The 18779-nt window shown below is 41.4% G+C and overlaps 2 protein-coding genes across 2 annotated transcripts; one reads left to right on the top strand and one right to left on the bottom strand.

The window, feature by feature from the left end:
* Positions 1-179: 179 nt before the first annotated feature.
* On the bottom strand, positions 180-11281 carry LOC117456259 (3-hydroxy-3-methylglutaryl-coenzyme A reductase-like). The gene is made up of 20 exons (XM_034096069.2): positions 11127-11281; positions 10398-10583; positions 10177-10288; positions 9974-10061; positions 9717-9801; positions 9493-9598; positions 9274-9380; positions 9047-9166; positions 5697-5830; positions 5314-5582; positions 5078-5205; positions 4800-4994; positions 4413-4571; positions 4168-4325; positions 3953-4058; positions 3669-3839; positions 3344-3484; positions 2832-2990; positions 2288-2442; positions 180-2207 (listed from the first exon to the last, which is right to left on the bottom strand). Exons 2-20 carry the CDS (start codon positions 10557-10559, stop codon positions 2117-2119), a joined length of 2646 nt encoding a protein of 881 aa, XP_033951960.1. The 5' UTR covers positions 10560-10583; positions 11127-11281; the 3' UTR covers positions 180-2116.
* A 2822-nt stretch (positions 11282-14103) lies between these two features.
* On the top strand, positions 14104-17796 carry LOC117456432 (beta-1,3-galactosyl-O-glycosyl-glycoprotein beta-1,6-N-acetylglucosaminyltransferase 4-like). Its single transcript, XM_034096321.2, has 3 exons — positions 14104-14292; positions 14411-14458; positions 14575-17796. Exon 3 carries the CDS (start codon positions 14576-14578, stop codon positions 15887-15889), a length of 1314 nt encoding a protein of 437 aa, XP_033952212.1. The 5' UTR covers positions 14104-14292; positions 14411-14458; position 14575; the 3' UTR covers positions 15890-17796.
* The last annotated feature ends 983 nt before the right edge of the window (positions 17797-18779 follow it).

Below are 18779 nucleotides of genomic sequence, written 5' to 3'. Positions count from 1 at the left end.
TTTGGAGTCATTTGTTCATGCATTGAGACTTTTTTATTAAGTAGAAATTAATGTATGAATATATCGTTTATGATATCTAACATATTATACTATGTTTTGACTCACTACAACTTTTTTTTAAACATACGTGTGTAGTATAAAGTACCTATACCGTTTTAGCAGAGACATTAAGAGGAAACTTGATATAAATCATTTATTACATTTTAAAAAATAGCTTAGAATTGTAAGGACACGTTTGCACTTGCTTTCCAAACAGGAGCTGCAGTCACTGTCAGTATCACCTTCTGTACCATTACATTAGTTAACTTAATATGGCTTTAATCTTTCCAGTCATCCTTTTCGTCTTAACACAAAGAAACAATGCCTGTATCATTTTTCCACTTTGACGAAAAACCATGTTAGCATTATCTTTTTCCTCTCTGGAACTAGCAGCCATTTTCGTTACACAGCAGCACACTGAATCCGGAACGTCCACACAGCAGCTTTTCAAAAATCTTGGAGCTGTGCGAGCAACAACCAATCACATGAATCTCCCGCCCCCGACATACAAACCCCATATCTAAACTCCCCAAACAGGCGAAAACCTACCAGTTTCACCCATTGTCTCTGCCACCTCCCTCCATGCCTGGTTCCTCCGGTTTGTATCTCGTAAAGAACCGGGTGATTTGCAACCGTAATTTCTCATTTGGAATATGAGGAAATGAACTGCGGTCTGGTTCTCCCTGCTTACATGCGGTTTGATTGGCTAGCGCTTCTACTGTCAGATTTGCATAAACGTGATTGATTGGCTGACGCTTCCAGCTCAGCTTCAAAAGTTGAACATTGCTCAACTTTTGAATCCTGGAAATCTTCGCTTCGCTCCCCCACAGTGCAGTTCGGCGAAAAGCGAGGCAAAGTGACGTCATCCCCATTCAAAGTCAATGGGCAGAGAAGCGGTGGAAGATTCGGCTAACGGCCCCTACACACGGCGGCGTGGGTTGCCGCTTCAACGCTTCTGCCCATTCACTTTGAATAGGGTGACATCACGATTCGCCGAACTGCATTGTGGGAGCAAAGCGTAGCTTCTCTCGCGGTGCTCGCTGCAAAAGTAGAGCAATGTTCAACTTTTGCCGCCTCAACGGAGGCGTCAGCCAATCAAATCCCTCGTATGTAAATCTGACAGTACAAGCACTAGCCAATCAAACCGCGTGTATGTTGGGAGAGCCAGACCGCAGTTATTTCCCATATGTCAACAAAAGGAGGAGAAAATTATCGTGGCGGTAGGGAATCACCCGGTACTCTGTGACCAGTCCCTCTTTACAAACCGGAGGAGCCAGGCATGGGGGGAGGTGGCAAAGACAGTGGGGGAAACTGGTAGGTTTTCACTTCTTTGGGGAGTTTATATCCAGTGTATTTCGTTTGAATGGACAGCTAGCAAGCATAGACAGTATATTTAGCCAGCATGGATGTAGCATGAATGCTTTGTATGTCCGGGGCGGGACATTCATGTGGTTGGTTGTTGTTCGGGTTGCTCGCGTTGACCGCCGAGCGGCAACGCACGCCGCCGTGTGTAGGGGCCGTTAAGCTGCTGTGTGGACGTACCAGGGTTGTGCAAGAGACCACTGCTTTAGTAACACACATTCAGGGGAAAAGTTGGCATTTAACAGATGTCACCATCTCACGCAAACCTTTGGCTAGTGCAAAGACCAAAACATGGTATAGCAGTTTGAAGATCTCACATTCTGCATTTCAAATAAATAAAAAAATCAAGGTGCAAGTTTCGTCATTGTATGAATGAATTTGGCCTTAAAGCTCTACACAGAAAGCGTTCAATAAATTGGGCAGCAATTCACAATTTTCTTAAAAATCAGTAACAACACACACTCACTCACTCTGCAATGCTCAGTGGCAGACACATGGCATAAATAAACTACCTCAACATAATACCTGACCTGAAAAAGTCTTTATGCACACAGTGGTGCGACACGCAAAGCAAGCACACGTTGGCTGTGGGGTTAGCATGTTTCCTGTATCAGGTTATCAGTCTTTAGGTCCACTCCTTTCAGAGTCATCAGGAGACAATTCTATCGTCTCATTTTTCACCGTGAAGCTTCCCTCTGTTGGCTGGAGCGCTCCTTCAATATGACTCTAAAGAGGGACCCTCTGAATTCTGTGTCACGCAGCTTTCTGATTCTGATGAAGGCGTTTCTGACCGGTTTGTTTTAGATCTGGGAGCAGAAAAATAGGAAGGCTTCAGAAATCATGAAGACGGCCACAAACTTTAAAGAAGACTAATGAAGTATCTGACCTGTTGTGGGCCATGTGGCTCTTGACGAGGTGGCCAGCAGCGAGAGCGGCCATCAGAGACAGCTCCCCGGCCAGGACCGTGGCACAGACCACGCGGGCCAGCTGACGGGCGTTATCCCCGGGCCGGCTGGAGCTGGTCCCCTGGACACCGAGCATCTACAGAGATATTTAGGGAAGATCAGAGAACTGTTTACCATGGTCATTAGAATCTATGCAAGTATAGCAGGTCTATGTCACATTTAATAAAGCTCTAATGATTACTACAACTGTATAACCACCCTCTATAATTACAACCCTAATATCCACAATCATACGACTATGTAGTTTCTATACGATACACATGTTAAAATGTTATTTTTGGGTTTTTTTTTGACACTTGTTATTTTCTAATTTTCCGTCATGCCATTTCGTTTTTTTTCAACACTATAATTTTGATTTTCCGACATAAAACATTTCCGTATGTCTTTTATTCAGATATGTTGAACATACTATACTTTTTCTTGTAGAAAATGTATATTTATATTTCCTGTTAAAGCGAACATTACCTGGAGGCAGGCCTGCTGGGGGGCCAGGTTGGTGCCCCCCCCTACAGTGCCCAGCTCTATGGAGGGCATGGTGCAGCTGATGTACAGGTCCTCCCTCTCCGGGCCGGCCCCCTCCATCTGGGTGATGCAGTTGGAGCTCCCCACGGTCTGAGCCGGGTCCTGGAACGGGCAACGCAAACATTTCACTCCACGCACAGATTCATGTGGTGGGCTACGCTGATGCCCAACACTTATTATTTATTATTTTTTTGCAGCAATGTAATCATTTTTGGGTTAATTTGAATGATCAGCACTCCTAATTCCTCATATAATGTATTTATTTATATAAGTATCTCTTAATAGGGATGTTTAGATCAGATGACTAGTGTCCAATTATAATGTTATATGCGTAATTTAACCATTCTAATATACTAAAAAAAAATGTAATCTTTATTCTGAACCATCAATACTGTTTTACCACATTTTGTGTGAGATGAATCCAAGTAATTAAAACCTGTTGGGGGGTCCATTACCTGTCCACAGGCGATGTAGATGGCAGCTACGATGTTGGCAGCATGAGCATTGAAGCCCCCGATGCTGCCCGCCATGGCCGAGCCCACCAAGTTCTTGTTGATGTTCAGCTCCACCAGAGAGGCTGTGCTGCTTTTCAACACCTGCAGACACATGAATGGGCGGTTTTAGTGCCAAATGTATGATCTGTCTAACAGAAAAAAGCAGCACCAATAAGAACATGTTAATAATGAATAAATAAATAATCTGTGATTTGAGTTTATAGTGGAAATCCCACGGTTACACATGACAATACAAACAGAAGAGTTTGGTTTTAGTGTTCTTTACCTCCCGGACCACCTTGGCTGGTATGGTGGCGTCACACACAGCAGACTTTCCCCGACCCAGGATCCAGTTAATGGCAGCAGACTTCTTGTCAGTGCAATAGTTGCCACTGATCGACAGCACATCCACATCTGGATACTGCTGCTGGAGTATCTGCAGCGCCTGCTCCGTGCCCTGGGAAAATACACACTTTTATTTGTATTTACATCCCTGGAGATACAAAACAAACAGTGCTCTGTCGTGCTGCTTCTCATTTGCATTGACTGCTATACAAGTGTGGATGGTACCTTTGAGAGCATGTTCATGCCCATGGCGTCTCCGGTCTGAGACTGGAAGCGAATGTATAAGTTTCTCCCTGCTAAGCTCACCAGAAGCTTCTCCAGACGAGCAAACCTATCCAGAGCAAATGTTAACATATGATCTGTATGTCCTCAAATACAACAACAGTTCATGGGTGTGACTTAATGAATTGGAAAACTTTTCTGTCTGTGTTTGCACGGACCTGCTGGTCTGGTCGAACGCCTCTTTGATCAGGGCGAACCCATCCGGGGTCTCCAGCCACACTTTGACCTCTGCGGCGCGGCATGCTGAGGGCAGCCTCACCACAGGAGCCCGGGTCATACTGTCAGCCAGGATGCTGCTGCGGCAACCCCCGCTCAGCTGGACAGGAACATACCATAGAGTCAAAACACACACACCCACACACACACACACACACACACGCACGCACGCACGCTCCTAACTTACAGAAAGCGCCCTGCATCCTCTGTTAGTGCTGGCCACCAGACAGCCCTCTGTGGTCGCCATGGGAATGTAAAACTGCTTCTCGTCCAAAGGAAGAGGACCAGCCACTCCCACTGGCACCGGCATGTAGCCAATGACGTTCTCACAGCAGGTGCCCATCACCTGCAGGGCAACAACAAGGACTTTACAGAAGCTGCAATATTTACAGGAACATATCGTTAATGAAAGAAAATCTGCATGAAATATAAATATATAAAACAAGTAGAATATTTGTAATTTTGTAAAAAGAAATATGTATACATCATAATTTAAAATGGATCAAAATGAATGTGCTTGTAGTTAATACCAAATCGGTCCCATACAAAGTGAAAGATGTGCATGTGGCCAAACCTTAGAATAGTCGTAGTCCTTATAAGGCAGAGAAGTCAAAGCAGAGAGAACAGGCAGTTTGGATGAAAGCATTTCCCTCCTGATGGCCACGCCCCTCTCTGGAGTCTCCAGAACAGATTCCAGTTTATAGTTCAGGATGTTTCGAGAGGTCACCAGGTTCATCACCTCTTCATCGCTCAGAAAACGGGCACCCTTCTGGAAAGCCACACGGGCAATGTAGTGACTTGTTTAACCTTCAGACAAACACAGAACTGAAGATAGGATTTCCATCAGCTTACCTGTGGATCTGAGAGGATACTCATACATTCGTCCAGCGGCCGGGCCTCTGAATTACAGCTGCTTTGAGGAACACAAGGTGTCGGAGCAGGAGACTCCCCAAAGCATGAAACGCAGGGGACGTTCTCCACTGAGAGAAAAAGCAATGTTAAGCAACAATGCAGTTACATCAGAGATTTTGTTTTCCATCTGCAGGTTAAGACAGGATAGCGCTATGAGGGCTCATTATAAGTCTCACCTTTCTCCCTGAACGCTGTGTTAGCGTCTGACACGGCTGGCAAGGCAGAGTTGGTTGCTAAGGTACCGTTCATGGTCGTCTGAGGTTTTGTGCTTGGGTAGTCCCTCCTGCAGCAGTCCTCCGTCACCCTGGGTTTCTGTGTCGGAGGACAGCTGATACTTGGACTCATGAGGGACAGGGAACACTCGGTCTCTGCTTGCTCAAAGAAAACATACTTCACAGCCAGGAGCAGGGCGAGGCCGAGAGTTATCACCTGCTCCAGGTCCATACTGGTCGGAGGGGAACAGAGACAAAGTCATGCATCAGTAGGTCAGAGGACGGCAGTAAATACCAGGCAAATGACTTCATGGAAAGGGTCATTTGTTTTTTATGAGTGCTCTTACCTGTTGAGCTTAGGAGGCCATAATGTGTCACCAGAGTCCAGTCTGGTTGCTATGGGTCCCTCCAGAGAGCTGTTCTGACCTGGATGCTCAGCTGCTAGCCGAGTATGAGCATGAACCAAAGCCAGGCTCAGAGACTGGGAAGGATATTGTAAAAAACGTGATGATTGAAACTGATTTTTAAACAACTGTACAGAGTTTACTTTTTACAGGGTTCATACACTTTTTCACCAATGACTTTAATGACCTTTACCTAATTTTCCATGACCAAAAAAAAATGACCACTGGTTTATTTTAACATGGAACAGGAAAATAAGGTCTGCATATGAAACATGTAGTGCCTATCTAAAACAAATCAAATAGTAGGCTTACTAGCTTCTACACGCTGAAGCAACTGTAGTCAGGGAGGCAAAGTCATCAGCTATGAAAAAGGTGACAAGGATCCGATATATCCAAAATATAGAAATATATAAAAGCATTTATTTTAATTGTGTAGCAGTCAGTGTTGGAGCTATATATCTCTGTATATTATTTAATAGTTTAACATTTATTTTCTTGCCGTTTTATAGTGTTATTGTAAATGTATTCTTAGTTAGTCTCATAAGTTAAAGTAGTGTCTATGCTTTTATTTTGAAGGCATGTTTTGGGCACTGGGTGATCGGAGCACCTGGTGTAATTGTATATATTGGAGACAGGTGGAGGTGGGAGCCAGAGCACTAGTAGGCAAACGGTTTTTTAACAGGGTGTTTCAAGCTACACAAGGGAAAGCCATAGGAAAGGCTTAAGGAACGAGATATAGGAAACCTGTTCATTGTATTTTGTTATAGGAATAAAAAGCACAACGGAGAATCTTGTCTGGACCTGGATCATTGCCCTGCGTAAGATCCACTAACTAGTGCCTCAGCGGCTGTTAAGTTAACTATCTGTTTTAGTTCTATATGATTTTGGCCGCTACAGTCATATTTTCATGCCTCTGTGCAAGTCTTTGTATCTGTATAGCCACTGGTGTAAAGTAACTAAGTTCATAAACTCAACAAGTACTATACGAGGGTACAATTTTGAGATACTTGTACTTTATTTAAGTATTTCAATGTTTTGCTACTTTGTACTTCTACTCCTCTACAGTTCAGAGGTACATGGTGTACTTTTGCTCCACTACATGTATTTAATACCTTTAGTTACTTCACAGATGTGGATGAATGATGTGAAATATAATCGGTGTTGGGCAAGTTACTTCCAAAATGTAATATATTACATATTACTTATTACTCTCTTTTGAAAGTAATAAATTACATTACAAAATTAGTGTCTCTGAAATGTAATGAGTTACACTACTTTAGTTACTTTTCTAGTTACTTTCACCAAAATAACCGCAAAAGAATGGCTAGGTATTTTAAATGCTAACATGTAGTTTAGTGCAGCTCATTATACATCCAGTGAAGGGCAATGGGGTATAGCATAACAACTGTGTAGGCCCTTAAGGCTACTAACAACTTGTATTACACGGCTTAGTTGAATACTCGATTCTGATTGTAAATTCTTAACATGTGACACGTTGTTAATACAGTAGTACAGACCACTGTTAAGGACTATAATGAAGGTTGCTAAGGAGGATCAAGAAAGAGAAAGGAAAAGAGGTTAAAAGACGGAGCGCTGGACGTCAGATAAATCACCAGAAGAAGGCAGACAGGAAGTAAACAATAACAGGACACGGAATGGTCTCTGTAGTTTGTTTAGCATGTGGCCGTGTGCAGGCCCGGTTCCAGAACAACATGACTCAGGGTGCCTCTGAGATTACAGGGGGCGCAGCAGTAGCAGGTTTACATGAGCAATAGAGGCCGGCAACAGCAATGAAAAATAGCATTGATGGTCCCAATGAACAGATTATGGCCTTTGTTATGTTTTGAAACCAAGCCAGTGAGAACATTTCAAGTGAGTTAAAAGTGCAATCCTGAAATATCTCATACAGTCCAAAGTGGACTGTGGCAAGGAAAAGCACAAAAGCTTCAAAGCTGTACTGATAAAACAAATGAGAACATATTGTAAATCAAGGCACATATTATTTGAACCAGCTCATGGTTTGAAATGGCAAACATTGAAAAGCAAAAGTATTATTAAAACCATGTACTAAATCATCACTTTGGTCCCATCATATACTCTGGGAAGAGAATATTTACTGTCCTTGAAAACTGGTACATCATCATGTGAGGTTGACTTTGTGACCTGGAGATCATTTCAGCTGCAACATCAGCTCGTTGATAAGTTTGGGATATGAGATAGTTTTGTAGCCATTCGTGGTGAAGGCATCTGTGCTATTGTATGCATTATTTTTGACCCAACATTTCTACAGGCATGGCAGAATATGGCACTATTTTCACATATTCTAGCCCTTGTCTATTTGTATACCACGAGCTGCAAAATGACCGTCTAACCCCACTGTACAGGCGGGTACTTGTTTAGATCTACCTGGGCAGGCTCTGTGTTGCCGTGGTATCCTGGCTGGCACCTGCGGGCCGCAGAGGGGCGGCGTAGTTTCGGTCAACGAACACTGCTGCTCCGGGGGCGAGGGCGGCGAGTCAGGCGGGAGTAAGCTAGTGTCCACAGCGGAGGGTAATGTGATGTCCCCATCTGACCTGTTGCTACGGTCTGCAGTAGATGCAGTGTTGCTGGCGTTTAGTGATGGTTGCTTTAACCACTTTCGTATAAATGATTATCCACAGATGTGTGTCACTGCTGTGGAAGCACTTTGGAAATGATGCACGCGCAGCGGAGCAGGTCACGCGCACCTGACACAATTTGTTGTTAGTATTTTTCGCTCCGTTCTCTTTTTTGAATAAAGGGTGCATAACATGCTGCTTCCCCTCCTCTCTCCTCGGTTCCCCTCCTCGGTCCTCCGCTCGCATCTCCTGTGGGCGGGTCTAAGTCTCGAGGAGGGGAGTCGAGGAGGGGAGTCGAGGAGGGGAAATTTGAGTATTGAGAAGCCTCTAGTGACTCCGCACAGTTAACGAACGCACCGTAGATAATGTAGCTAACTCTCATCCCGGAGCAGCAGAGTTCAGCCGACAGGCAGGAAGACTCGCGCACACAGCTCGCGCTTCATATATTAAAAAATAACACCATGCGCGTCATGATGGCACATAACAGCTCGCGACCGCAGATTATTTCGGCGATTAGATAAACAGTAAATTATATTTGACGCAACTTTAGGTACATTCCATGACTTTTCCAAAACTTTGGGTAAAATATTGTTTCCATAACTTTTCCAGGGCCTGGAATTTGCATTTTGAATTTCCATGACTTTTCCAGGTTTTCAATGACCGTACGAACCCTGCTTTTAAACTACCGAGTCTCACCATGATGATTTTGACCCTTTGTGTCACAGGATTGGGCTTGTTGTCCTCTTCTTCAGCCAGCACAGAAGCAAAGTGGCTCAGTTGCCAGATCGGACGTCCCTCACGACTTTCCCTGGACAGCTACACAGACAAACATACAGCATGAGCTCGATCGAAATCTACTGTGACATGCATTTGCAACTGATTTCAGACAAAGATTTCGCCCACATTTTACAAATAATCCTTACCTCCAAGACCAGGGAGACACACGCAGGGAAGAAGGTCATGAAGACAAAGTAATTGGCCAGGACAGACATACAGCCAAAACAACACATTGTCTCCAATTGAGGCACACCTGGAAAACAATAGAAAATAGTTAATACACCATCATCACAGAGTTCATCACAGAGTATCAAAATGAAACATAGCTGGTGCTGTTTTGGAGGAACAAAAATATTTGTCCTTACCTGACATGGTGCCAATCCCAATGACCAGACACTCTACCAGAGCATCCAGGGTGAAGGTGGGGCCCAGGATGGCCATGCCCTGAGAGATGTTCTCCCTAACCTCCTCCTATACACAAGACACAGGGCCATAGCACCTGTCAGATACCTCATCTATATTCTGGCTATAAATCAACAGATTTCAGTTACAGTTCACACATTCACAGAAACAAGGTGCGTGACAATACCTGAGAGTTTGAGCTGAGGGCAAATTTGGCCAATGTGCAGGCTTTGGACAGGTCAATGAGCAGGAGGAAGAACGGCAAGGCTTCACTGCAGGGGAAAGGGATACATGTCAATCAGGGAATTACATTGTTTCACGGCAGCACGTCTTCATTGTTAAAAACCAAGTTCTGTTGGACACTGCCGTAAATTGAAATGACTAGCAAACTTAAGTTAATTCTGTGTGCTGTGCAATAAGTATGTTGGCCCATTTCAAACTTACTTAAGACCCGTCAGCTCTTTCCCAAAGAAGTGGATGACCACCGTACTGAAAATAAAGCTGGAGAACACTGTGAACAACCCTGCAATGCCTGTAGGAAGAAATATGATAACAGTTAAAAAATATATACTGTATGGCATTGTCATTGTAAATTTGGAAATGATATGAAGCATGCTGAACAAGCTACAGCATCCTATCATACTGACCCAGTATATATTTGGAGCCTAGTTGTCGCAGATTCTTCAACTGGAAATAGATATAAACGATGGCCATGCAGCGTGTGATAGTTAGGATGATTATGTCACTGCTGTGTATTTCCTGTAAGAAAACAAGCACAGACGTAACTTCTTGTTAGCATATCCTTCTACCGGTTTTAATTTAAAATAAGCTGTCAAACCCACTCCAGCCTCCTGTCAAGCAGACTCACCTCTTCCACTTTCGGGCAGTCATTCCATCTGCATATCTGGCCGCTGGATGACAAGTTGTTCATAGACACGAGGCAGACGGTTAGAGCGATGGTGCCCACTATAACCTCCCATGGATGGGAGGCCACCAGTAGGCCGTGGAGCCTGAACAGCCGGGCCAACATGGTCTCAGGATGCCTTTCTGCTGCCTAAGATCAGAGTCACATGTATTCAAAAGCATATAGAGGTGGGAAGTACAATTACTCAAGTACTGTACTCAAGTAGAATTTATGTTAGGTACTCGTACTTTAATTGAGTATTTCCATGTTATGCTGCTTTATACTTCTATTCCACTACATTGATAAAGGGAAGTAATGTAATTGTAGCTACATTTGTTTAGCTAACAGCTGTGAGACCAAAATGTAGCTTCCCCTTGGCTAGCTATCTCAAGTGAAAGAGCGTTTAGTTCAAACTATGCAGACTAACTTAAGCGTACTGTTCTACAGTTTATAAAGACAGAAATGATCGAGAGAGGTCAAACTAGTAAACATATCTGTGTTTAAGGTGTCAGTTTAAGGTTTTTCATGGTTAGCATTAGCTTTAGCAGTTAGCTCTCAGACAGTAGCGTTAGCATTAGCTGTCACACCCGGTCTAACAACATACACATTATACCACCAAGGTGACATTGTCACTCTGTACGTTATTGACTCTTTTAAAGTTGGATCCCTATAAAACATGTTGAATTATCGTACTTTAAAATGTAAGCTTCACCCGAGTCAGCGAGTCCTTTCCATGATGATAATGCCCCCTCCACAAATCGCTTCGGAGGAGAAACAACGTTCTTATTATACATCCATGAGTAACAACGACGTCAACATGGCGATGCGGAAATCCCATGGATGTATAATCCTGATGTCGTCAACGTCACTCACGTCACTTACGTCACACGGCGTGATGACAGAGGTGGGAAAAGGAGCCGACTCCGATTTTGTAGGCTACTTATTAAAAGTAGAACCACCAGAGTGTAGGAATACTCTGTTACAAGTAAAAGTGAAATCAAAATATTAGTCAAGTAAATTGCGAAAGTATTAGCATCAAATATACTTGAAGTACCAAAAGCAAAAATACTCATGATGCCCGTTTCAGAATAATATAGGCAATTACTGCTTTGATTATAATTATTGATGCATTAAAGTGTTATCAAAGCTGGTAAAGGTGCAGCTAGTTTCAATGACTTTGTATACTGCAGGGTAGCTTGTTAATTTACTACAGGCGTAACTGAAGTCTGATTTAAGAGTTGATAATAGGCTATTTCACATCAGTAATCCACAGTAACTAAAGATATTAAATAAATGTAGTGGAGTAAAAGTATATTATTTACCTCTGAATTTGAGTGGGGTAGAAGTACAAAGTAGCAAACATTTGAAATACTCAAGTGAAGTACAATTCTCTATAAATTGTACTTAAATACATACTTGAGTAAATGTACTTAGTTACTTTACACCACTGCAGACTGTAGTTAGCGCTACAGGTTCTTAGATGTGTAAAACTGAATGAAAACTAAAATGGTCAGCATGAGCGGTATTTTGAACATTGCAGTGCTTCAAGAAGGCAAGTGAAGCACCCAGTGGTTAGGTCTAGAGTCTGTCTGGAGGAGAAATTATCAATCTTACAAAGTTTGGACTGAAACATGTAATTTTACAGCTCCCATCTTTATGCTTATCATGCAAATGTGCCTACAACAAAGAGCAAAAGGAGCTGCTGTAAAACTCTGCCTTGTTTTGTGTGGATCATATAGTTGGGCTTTGGTGCATGTTTGAGATGGTGGTTTGAAGAGAAATACCTTTGATTATAGGCTGACTACACGTTCTATCAGTAAGGCCCACATTGGTAGGGTGTTGGTAGGGTGTTGGTAGGATAGGGTGTTGCAGTTGCCAATGGCCCATTTCAGAACTATGTGCTCCAAGTATCAAAACTATGCGTTATGCAGAATGGATCTTTTCACAGTATTATATTATTAATATTATTATTATCATTATTTGATCCTGTTTTTACCCATGTAAGAGTATTTAAGTTTGTCAATGTGGACCAATATGTGAAACACTGTGATGTACAGCACTTCAATATACCATGTCAGCTTATTTTTATATGAAGGAAACTAGTAACTGTGAGTGTTAAAATAAAAAGACAAAATAAAAAAATAGAAAATGTGCCGCTAAAATGTAATGGAGTAGAAGTTAGCAATAAATGTAAATACTCAATGTAAGTTCAAATATATCAAAACAGTACTTAGATACAATACTTGAGTAAATGTACTTACTTTCCACCAATCAGAATCAGAATACCTTTATTAGTCCCACAGAGGGGAAATGTACGTATAGTTACAGCAGAAAAAGAGCCACAGACAGCGTAACGTTACATATGTGATATGTTACATGCATTAAAAAGTACTAAGTTATGATATAATAAAAAATATACATCCGGCCTGTATGTTTAATACACATCCTGTAACAGTTTTAGGATTTAGCAGCCAGGTATATATAGCACAGTTTTAACGGCATATATATATATATATATATATATATATATATATATATATAGTATATATAGTTGGTTGGTATTTAACAGCAAGGGGTGTTATCGTCTGTGTTGTAGTGTGTGTTAGGGTTAGAGGGTTACTAGGGGATGTGGTAGTCTGACTACTGCAGGGAACTACCTGCGGTATCTCAGTAGTAGATTCACTATCCAGAGATTTAATAAAAATAAAAGAAGTTTATTAAGGGACATTTATATTGATTCTGTCAATGTGCAATTACATGAGGTGCATCACATCAGTTTCTCTTTACTGGAGGATCATTTCAGCACTTTTCAAAAGTCTATCTATCCATCTTATTGAACATCATAGCTACCCTATCTGCAGAGTCCATTTTCATATTTCATATCCTGTATGCAAACCACAGCCGCTTCTTTTCTTGTCTACCCTACGTTTGACAGTTCAGTCAGTCTCTGAGTAACACGTTTTACTTCATCAAACACATTACATGTCCAAAAATGTGTGAACTCTTGTTATATATTTGAACTGTCATTTCCGTTATATAAAACTGAAAAAAGTTGGTCCCAAAAAAATATTGCCACATGATATGTAGGTCCATTGCATAAACTTAAAAGTCAATATATAAAGTGTGAAATATTTGGAAATGGCTAAAAAGATGGACAATGAAAAATGCATTCACACTTAAATCTATGTTTCTGTAACAACCTTTTTTTTTTATCTGCTGCCAATAACATGATGTAAATAAAGTTAGATATTGCATTTTCTATCCCTTCTCACAAATAACTGCTAATTTGACACATTAGAGACGTGTTGGTTTTAAGCAACCGTTGGACGGTTAACTTGTTGTACAGTCTTGTCACTCCTGGAAGAATACAAATAAACTGATTCTTTTTGATTGATTTCTAAGTGATTTCAGATGACAGAAACCACGGGGTTTTCATTAAGCCTCTCTAATCAGCCGCATGGATGTCCGTTTAGGAATAGCTTGTAATGTGCGCACAGCTCCATTCACTTTTACAATATTATGCACATAATAACAGTATTTGCCTTACATCTGTGGTGACATATGAAACGCCAGATAACATTTGTGCATCTTTTATATGCAATTAGTGCAGTTATCCGCTTATTTGAGCCCCTCCCTTTTTCTTTTCGGCTTATTTGTGAGAGCGCACCGACACAACGACTAAAGGCAGACAGACAGCGTGTTGAGGCTCTTTATGCTTTATATAGATCATGTTACAAAATAAATCTCGGAATGCGATGAATGACGAGAGGATTCAAGTGGAAGTCGTCAATAGATGTTGAACCAGTTGTGCGTAAAAAGCGAAAATGGCACGGGATTTAAATCCTTCCTCCTGACATCGGTAAGTTGCTCCTGAACGTTATGATTTATTTGTAACTATTAATTATAAATACATATTTGCTGCATTCAATACACACAACCCATACATCTGGATTTATCCTTGTTTTAAAAACTTTTAGGATGTGATTTGAGACAGTTTGCAAATCGGCACATGCGTTTGAAGCAAGGTGAGTGTGTATCCAATCATTATGTTCTTTTGTCGAAACTAAATGTATAGCTTTTCAGTTTCTGTTCCAGCGCAAGGGGGAATTAAAAAAAATGTGGTGTTGGTTTCTGTTTCCAGAATGAATGGAAGATGTTCACTACCGAGACTAAGGAAGTCATTCTGTTGTGCACTCCTGTCACTGCTGTCACTATGTCTACTGCTGCTGGTCAGTGTGGAGTACAGCAACATCACTGAGCCTCTACCCCCCCAAGCAGCTTTACATGACATCCAGGCATATCAAAAGTACAATATTAGCTGCCCGGCTATTTATGACATGGACCCAGTGGAGGTGGGTCAATCACTTGTCATCAGACGGGAAGTTGTGGAGGACAATGATGAAAGTCTGATTAAGCTCACCTCAAACTGCCCATCATTCATCAAAGCCAGAGGTTATGATGTTGTTCAAGTCTCACAGCAGGAGAGAGACTTTCCTCTTGCTTACTCAATTGTTGTGCATAAATCTGCATTGATGATAGAGAGACTCATCAAAGTGGTGTACTCGCCCAGTAACATCTACTGTATCCACTATGATCAGAAGTCCTTAGAACAGTTCATCTCAGCCATGGAGGGTTTAGCCCACTGTCTGCCTAATGTCTTCATAGCCTCCAAGCGAGAATCCGTCTTTTACGCCGGCATCAGTCGATTGAAAGCAGATCTCAACTGTCTCTCTGACCTTTTGAAGTCGGAAGTCCAGTGGAAGTATGTCATCAACCTCTGTGGCCAAGATTTCCCCCTCAGGTCCAACTTTGAGATAGTGTCAGAACTGAAGAGGTTAAATGGGGCCAATATGCTAGAGACAAGCCGGCCCAGTGAGAGCAAGAAGCAAAGGTTCACCTTAAGCTACAAACTGATGGATTTCAATATTGAGTTAAAACAACTTCCAATGAAAACAGAGCAGAAGAAGACGCCACCTCCACACGGCATCGAGATGTTCATCGGCAGTGCTTACTTTGTATTGTCACGGGAGTTTATTGTGCACATAGACTCCTCAGCTGTGGTGAAGGATTTCCTGGCCTGGTCAGAGGACACCTACTCTCCAGACGAACACTTCTGGGCAACCCTTGTGCGCCTGCCAGGTGTTCCTGGAGAGGTGCCCAGATCCCAGCCCGACATCACTGACCTCATGAGTAAGGCCAGGCTGGTGAAGTGGCAGTACCTGGAGGAAGAACTGTACCCACAATGCTCGGGGAAACACGTCCGCAGCGTTTGCATTTTTGGTGCAGGCGAGTTGCGTTGGTTACTCAACTATGGTCACTGGTTCGCCAATAAGTTTGACCCAAAGGTGGACCCAATTGTTATTCAGTGCATTGAGGAGATGCTGGAGGAAAACAGTTATTTAAATCAGCAACATCTACTTCCCAACATAAGGGTTAACCAAAGCTACAGTATATGAAAAAATAGATGCTTTAAAGGGGACCTATCATGCAAAATGCACTTTTGTACGTCTTTTATACATGAATATGTGTCCCCGGTGTGTCAGGGAACTCACCAAGTGTCAGGGAACACAACCCTCTCTCTTTTCCTCCATACTCAAATCTCTAAAAACGGGGCTGCAACGGATCTGATACAGACTGATACAGATTTGAAATTGTTCTGGCATCAGATACGAGGAGCTCCGCCTATATGGCCAACTCTCCACCTATCAGGGGAATGGGGGGTGGGGCCACGGCCGGCCATTGCCGCTCGAAAGCGCTGGAGACGCTGTAGTGCACATGAGGCTGGGGGAGCGGGAGGGGAAGAGGCTCCGCTGTCATAGCCCCCTGCGCCGCGCACGGAGAGCCTCTTCCCCTCCCGCTATTTTTTTTAATTTATTTTTTTATCACGATAGGACGATATCTCTGAAAAAGCATATCGTGGAGACCTAATATCGTCACGACGATATATATCGTCATATCGCCCACCCCTAATTCAAGCTATGTCACAGAATCAGCAACCTGCAAAAACAGGGCTGGAAAGAGCAAATAGAGCAAAATGAGGCATGGCTAAAATGCAGGATCTGTTTGGTATTTTGAAAATAAAACTTCACAGACATGTTTTATATAGGTATGGCCATACAATATATTGTTAAATATAGGTCCAGGAATGTGAGAATTTGCTGATTTTTTTTGTCTTATGTTCATCAATCAAAACAGGACCTTTGAATGCATCAATTTGGGTTTTAAGCATTTATGGAGTTTATGCGTCCACCTTTTCAAAAACAAAACTGGTTAATTAATAATGAAAATAACCTTAAATTGCAACCACAGGGATCTAGACTTTTACATTGTAGAGCTTATGATCTATTTGTATTCATAACATTCAGTTGTTTCAGTTTCACAAGCTGTAATCATTGTACAGTGCATTTTCAAAGTGCATCTTTAAAAGCCAACATGTCTCCTAAACAAGAATACATCTTCACTTCAGCCCCAACACTTTTTTCCTCATGTGCCCAGTGTGAGCAAATGAGAAGGAACCTTTAACATGTTCCTGTTACTCAGGAAAACCCAGAGAGTTCACATTTCTTTTCTAGTACTCTCTATAGAACAGATTGTCATGTTGAGTATGTACTACTATATGTACTACTATATGTGCCATTCTGGGGGTGAGTTACAGTAAGAAGAACAAAAAGAGCATAAGGTTGAATAACTTGTTTAAGGAAATGGGAGTGCTAACAAATCCTCAGTCGTTTCAATATATTGCAGACACATAAGTATGAAAGTGATGCTTTACATATACTTTACATATTCATATAATAGTGTGGTGTAGTTTACAGGGTGTATTTGTCTATACAAAGTTTGCAGTCTCTCTGTCTTTTGATATGTAGTTAATCTATGTATTTATCTGTGTCTATTTTGTTCTGTCATTAAATAATTTCTGAAAATGCAAATAATAAAAAGATAAATACAAGTTTTCAAACATATTTTACATTAGAGATTAAAATTCACACTTATTTTGAGACGTGTACATATACTCCGTTTTGATTAAGAACTTGTGCTTTACAGTACTTCTGTGAATTCAATAAATGTATAGGTGACAGTGAACACCTTTTTCATTCATGGTTTTTCATGACTGAGGTATTTCCACTCACTGACTAAAGGTTATCTGAAAGTCTTCAAATGAGCGAGGACATTTGAAAGACGCACAGGGAAGGAAAAATAGACTAACGTTTTGCACGAGTCATCTGTGTTTCACTTCACTCCGTTACTTGCTTCCCTCTTTTAACTTTCGTCGCAGGGTGTCATTTTCATTTCATGAGTAATAAGTTTGCACTGTTTTTGTTAAGGTTCACTTTTAATAAAGACTGCTGATCAAAAGTTTGAATATGGTTTGGACATTGATGTTTTTCTTCTTTCAATAATTGCTTTTTTAGCAGTTAACAACAGAAGGAGAAATAAAGAGGATTATTATGCTCATTTTCAGGTTTATATTGTGTGCCTCAACTGTGACATCTTCACATGCTTTAATGTTCAAAAAGTGCTTTATATATAATATATGAATAAATAATCCAAAATATTAAACACTAAACGTAAAAAATAAATAAAGTATATAACAAAATGATAAGAATAATTCAAACTAAAAGACCAATTATAGAAGGACACTATTAAAAGGCTTATCTAAAATAATTGTTTAATGCTGTGTTTAACATGCAAAGTAAGCGGGACCAAAAAAAGGGTTAGACATTCAGATAAGCTGCAAAAGATGAACATCTGTAATCGGTTGACAAACTAGAAGCTAATCGAACTTCCCCAAAGCATTAAAAATGTGGATTGGTGTAAAATAAAAGGAGGTTGCCTGTTTATGTTCCCTGATAAACAAGGAGAAAACCTGTTCAACCTGGACTTATTGCTTATCGTCTGTCTAAGAGTGTCCGGTGTTTGTTTGGATTTAGTCTTTCTGCTGCTGTTTTTATTCTAGCTGGAGAGCAGGATCAGCAGATGACGGTCTGGGAATTGGCATCATTTGGCAACTCCTCATACTTCTGTAAATCCAACTCTTAAATACTTAAAACAGACTTTTGCGCCACCACATGGTAATACAAATGGATCGGGTGTACTGACGACAGCGTACTGCAGCAATGTGCAATGGTATAACCACATACACATCCTACACACAGGGGCTGTAGTCACCTTGAAATGAAAAATGCTTCCCATGCTCTATATCTCTGTTCATTATCATTGTGTCTCTTACAACAGGCTATGTTTTAGCAAGTCTCTGAGCTACACTGTTTTTAAATGAAACATGATTGAGTCAAAAAAGTATAAACTGCTCTACTGATTGACATGTTTCTAATAAAGGTGTATCTC

Source organism: Pseudochaenichthys georgianus, chromosome 12 (assembly GCF_902827115.2).
Source record: "Pseudochaenichthys georgianus chromosome 12, fPseGeo1.2, whole genome shotgun sequence".
NCBI lineage: Eukaryota > Metazoa > Chordata > Actinopteri > Perciformes > Channichthyidae > Pseudochaenichthys > Pseudochaenichthys georgianus.
The sequence above is the reverse complement of the archived record's forward strand: the minus strand, read 5'-3'. Positions and strand labels throughout refer to the sequence as shown.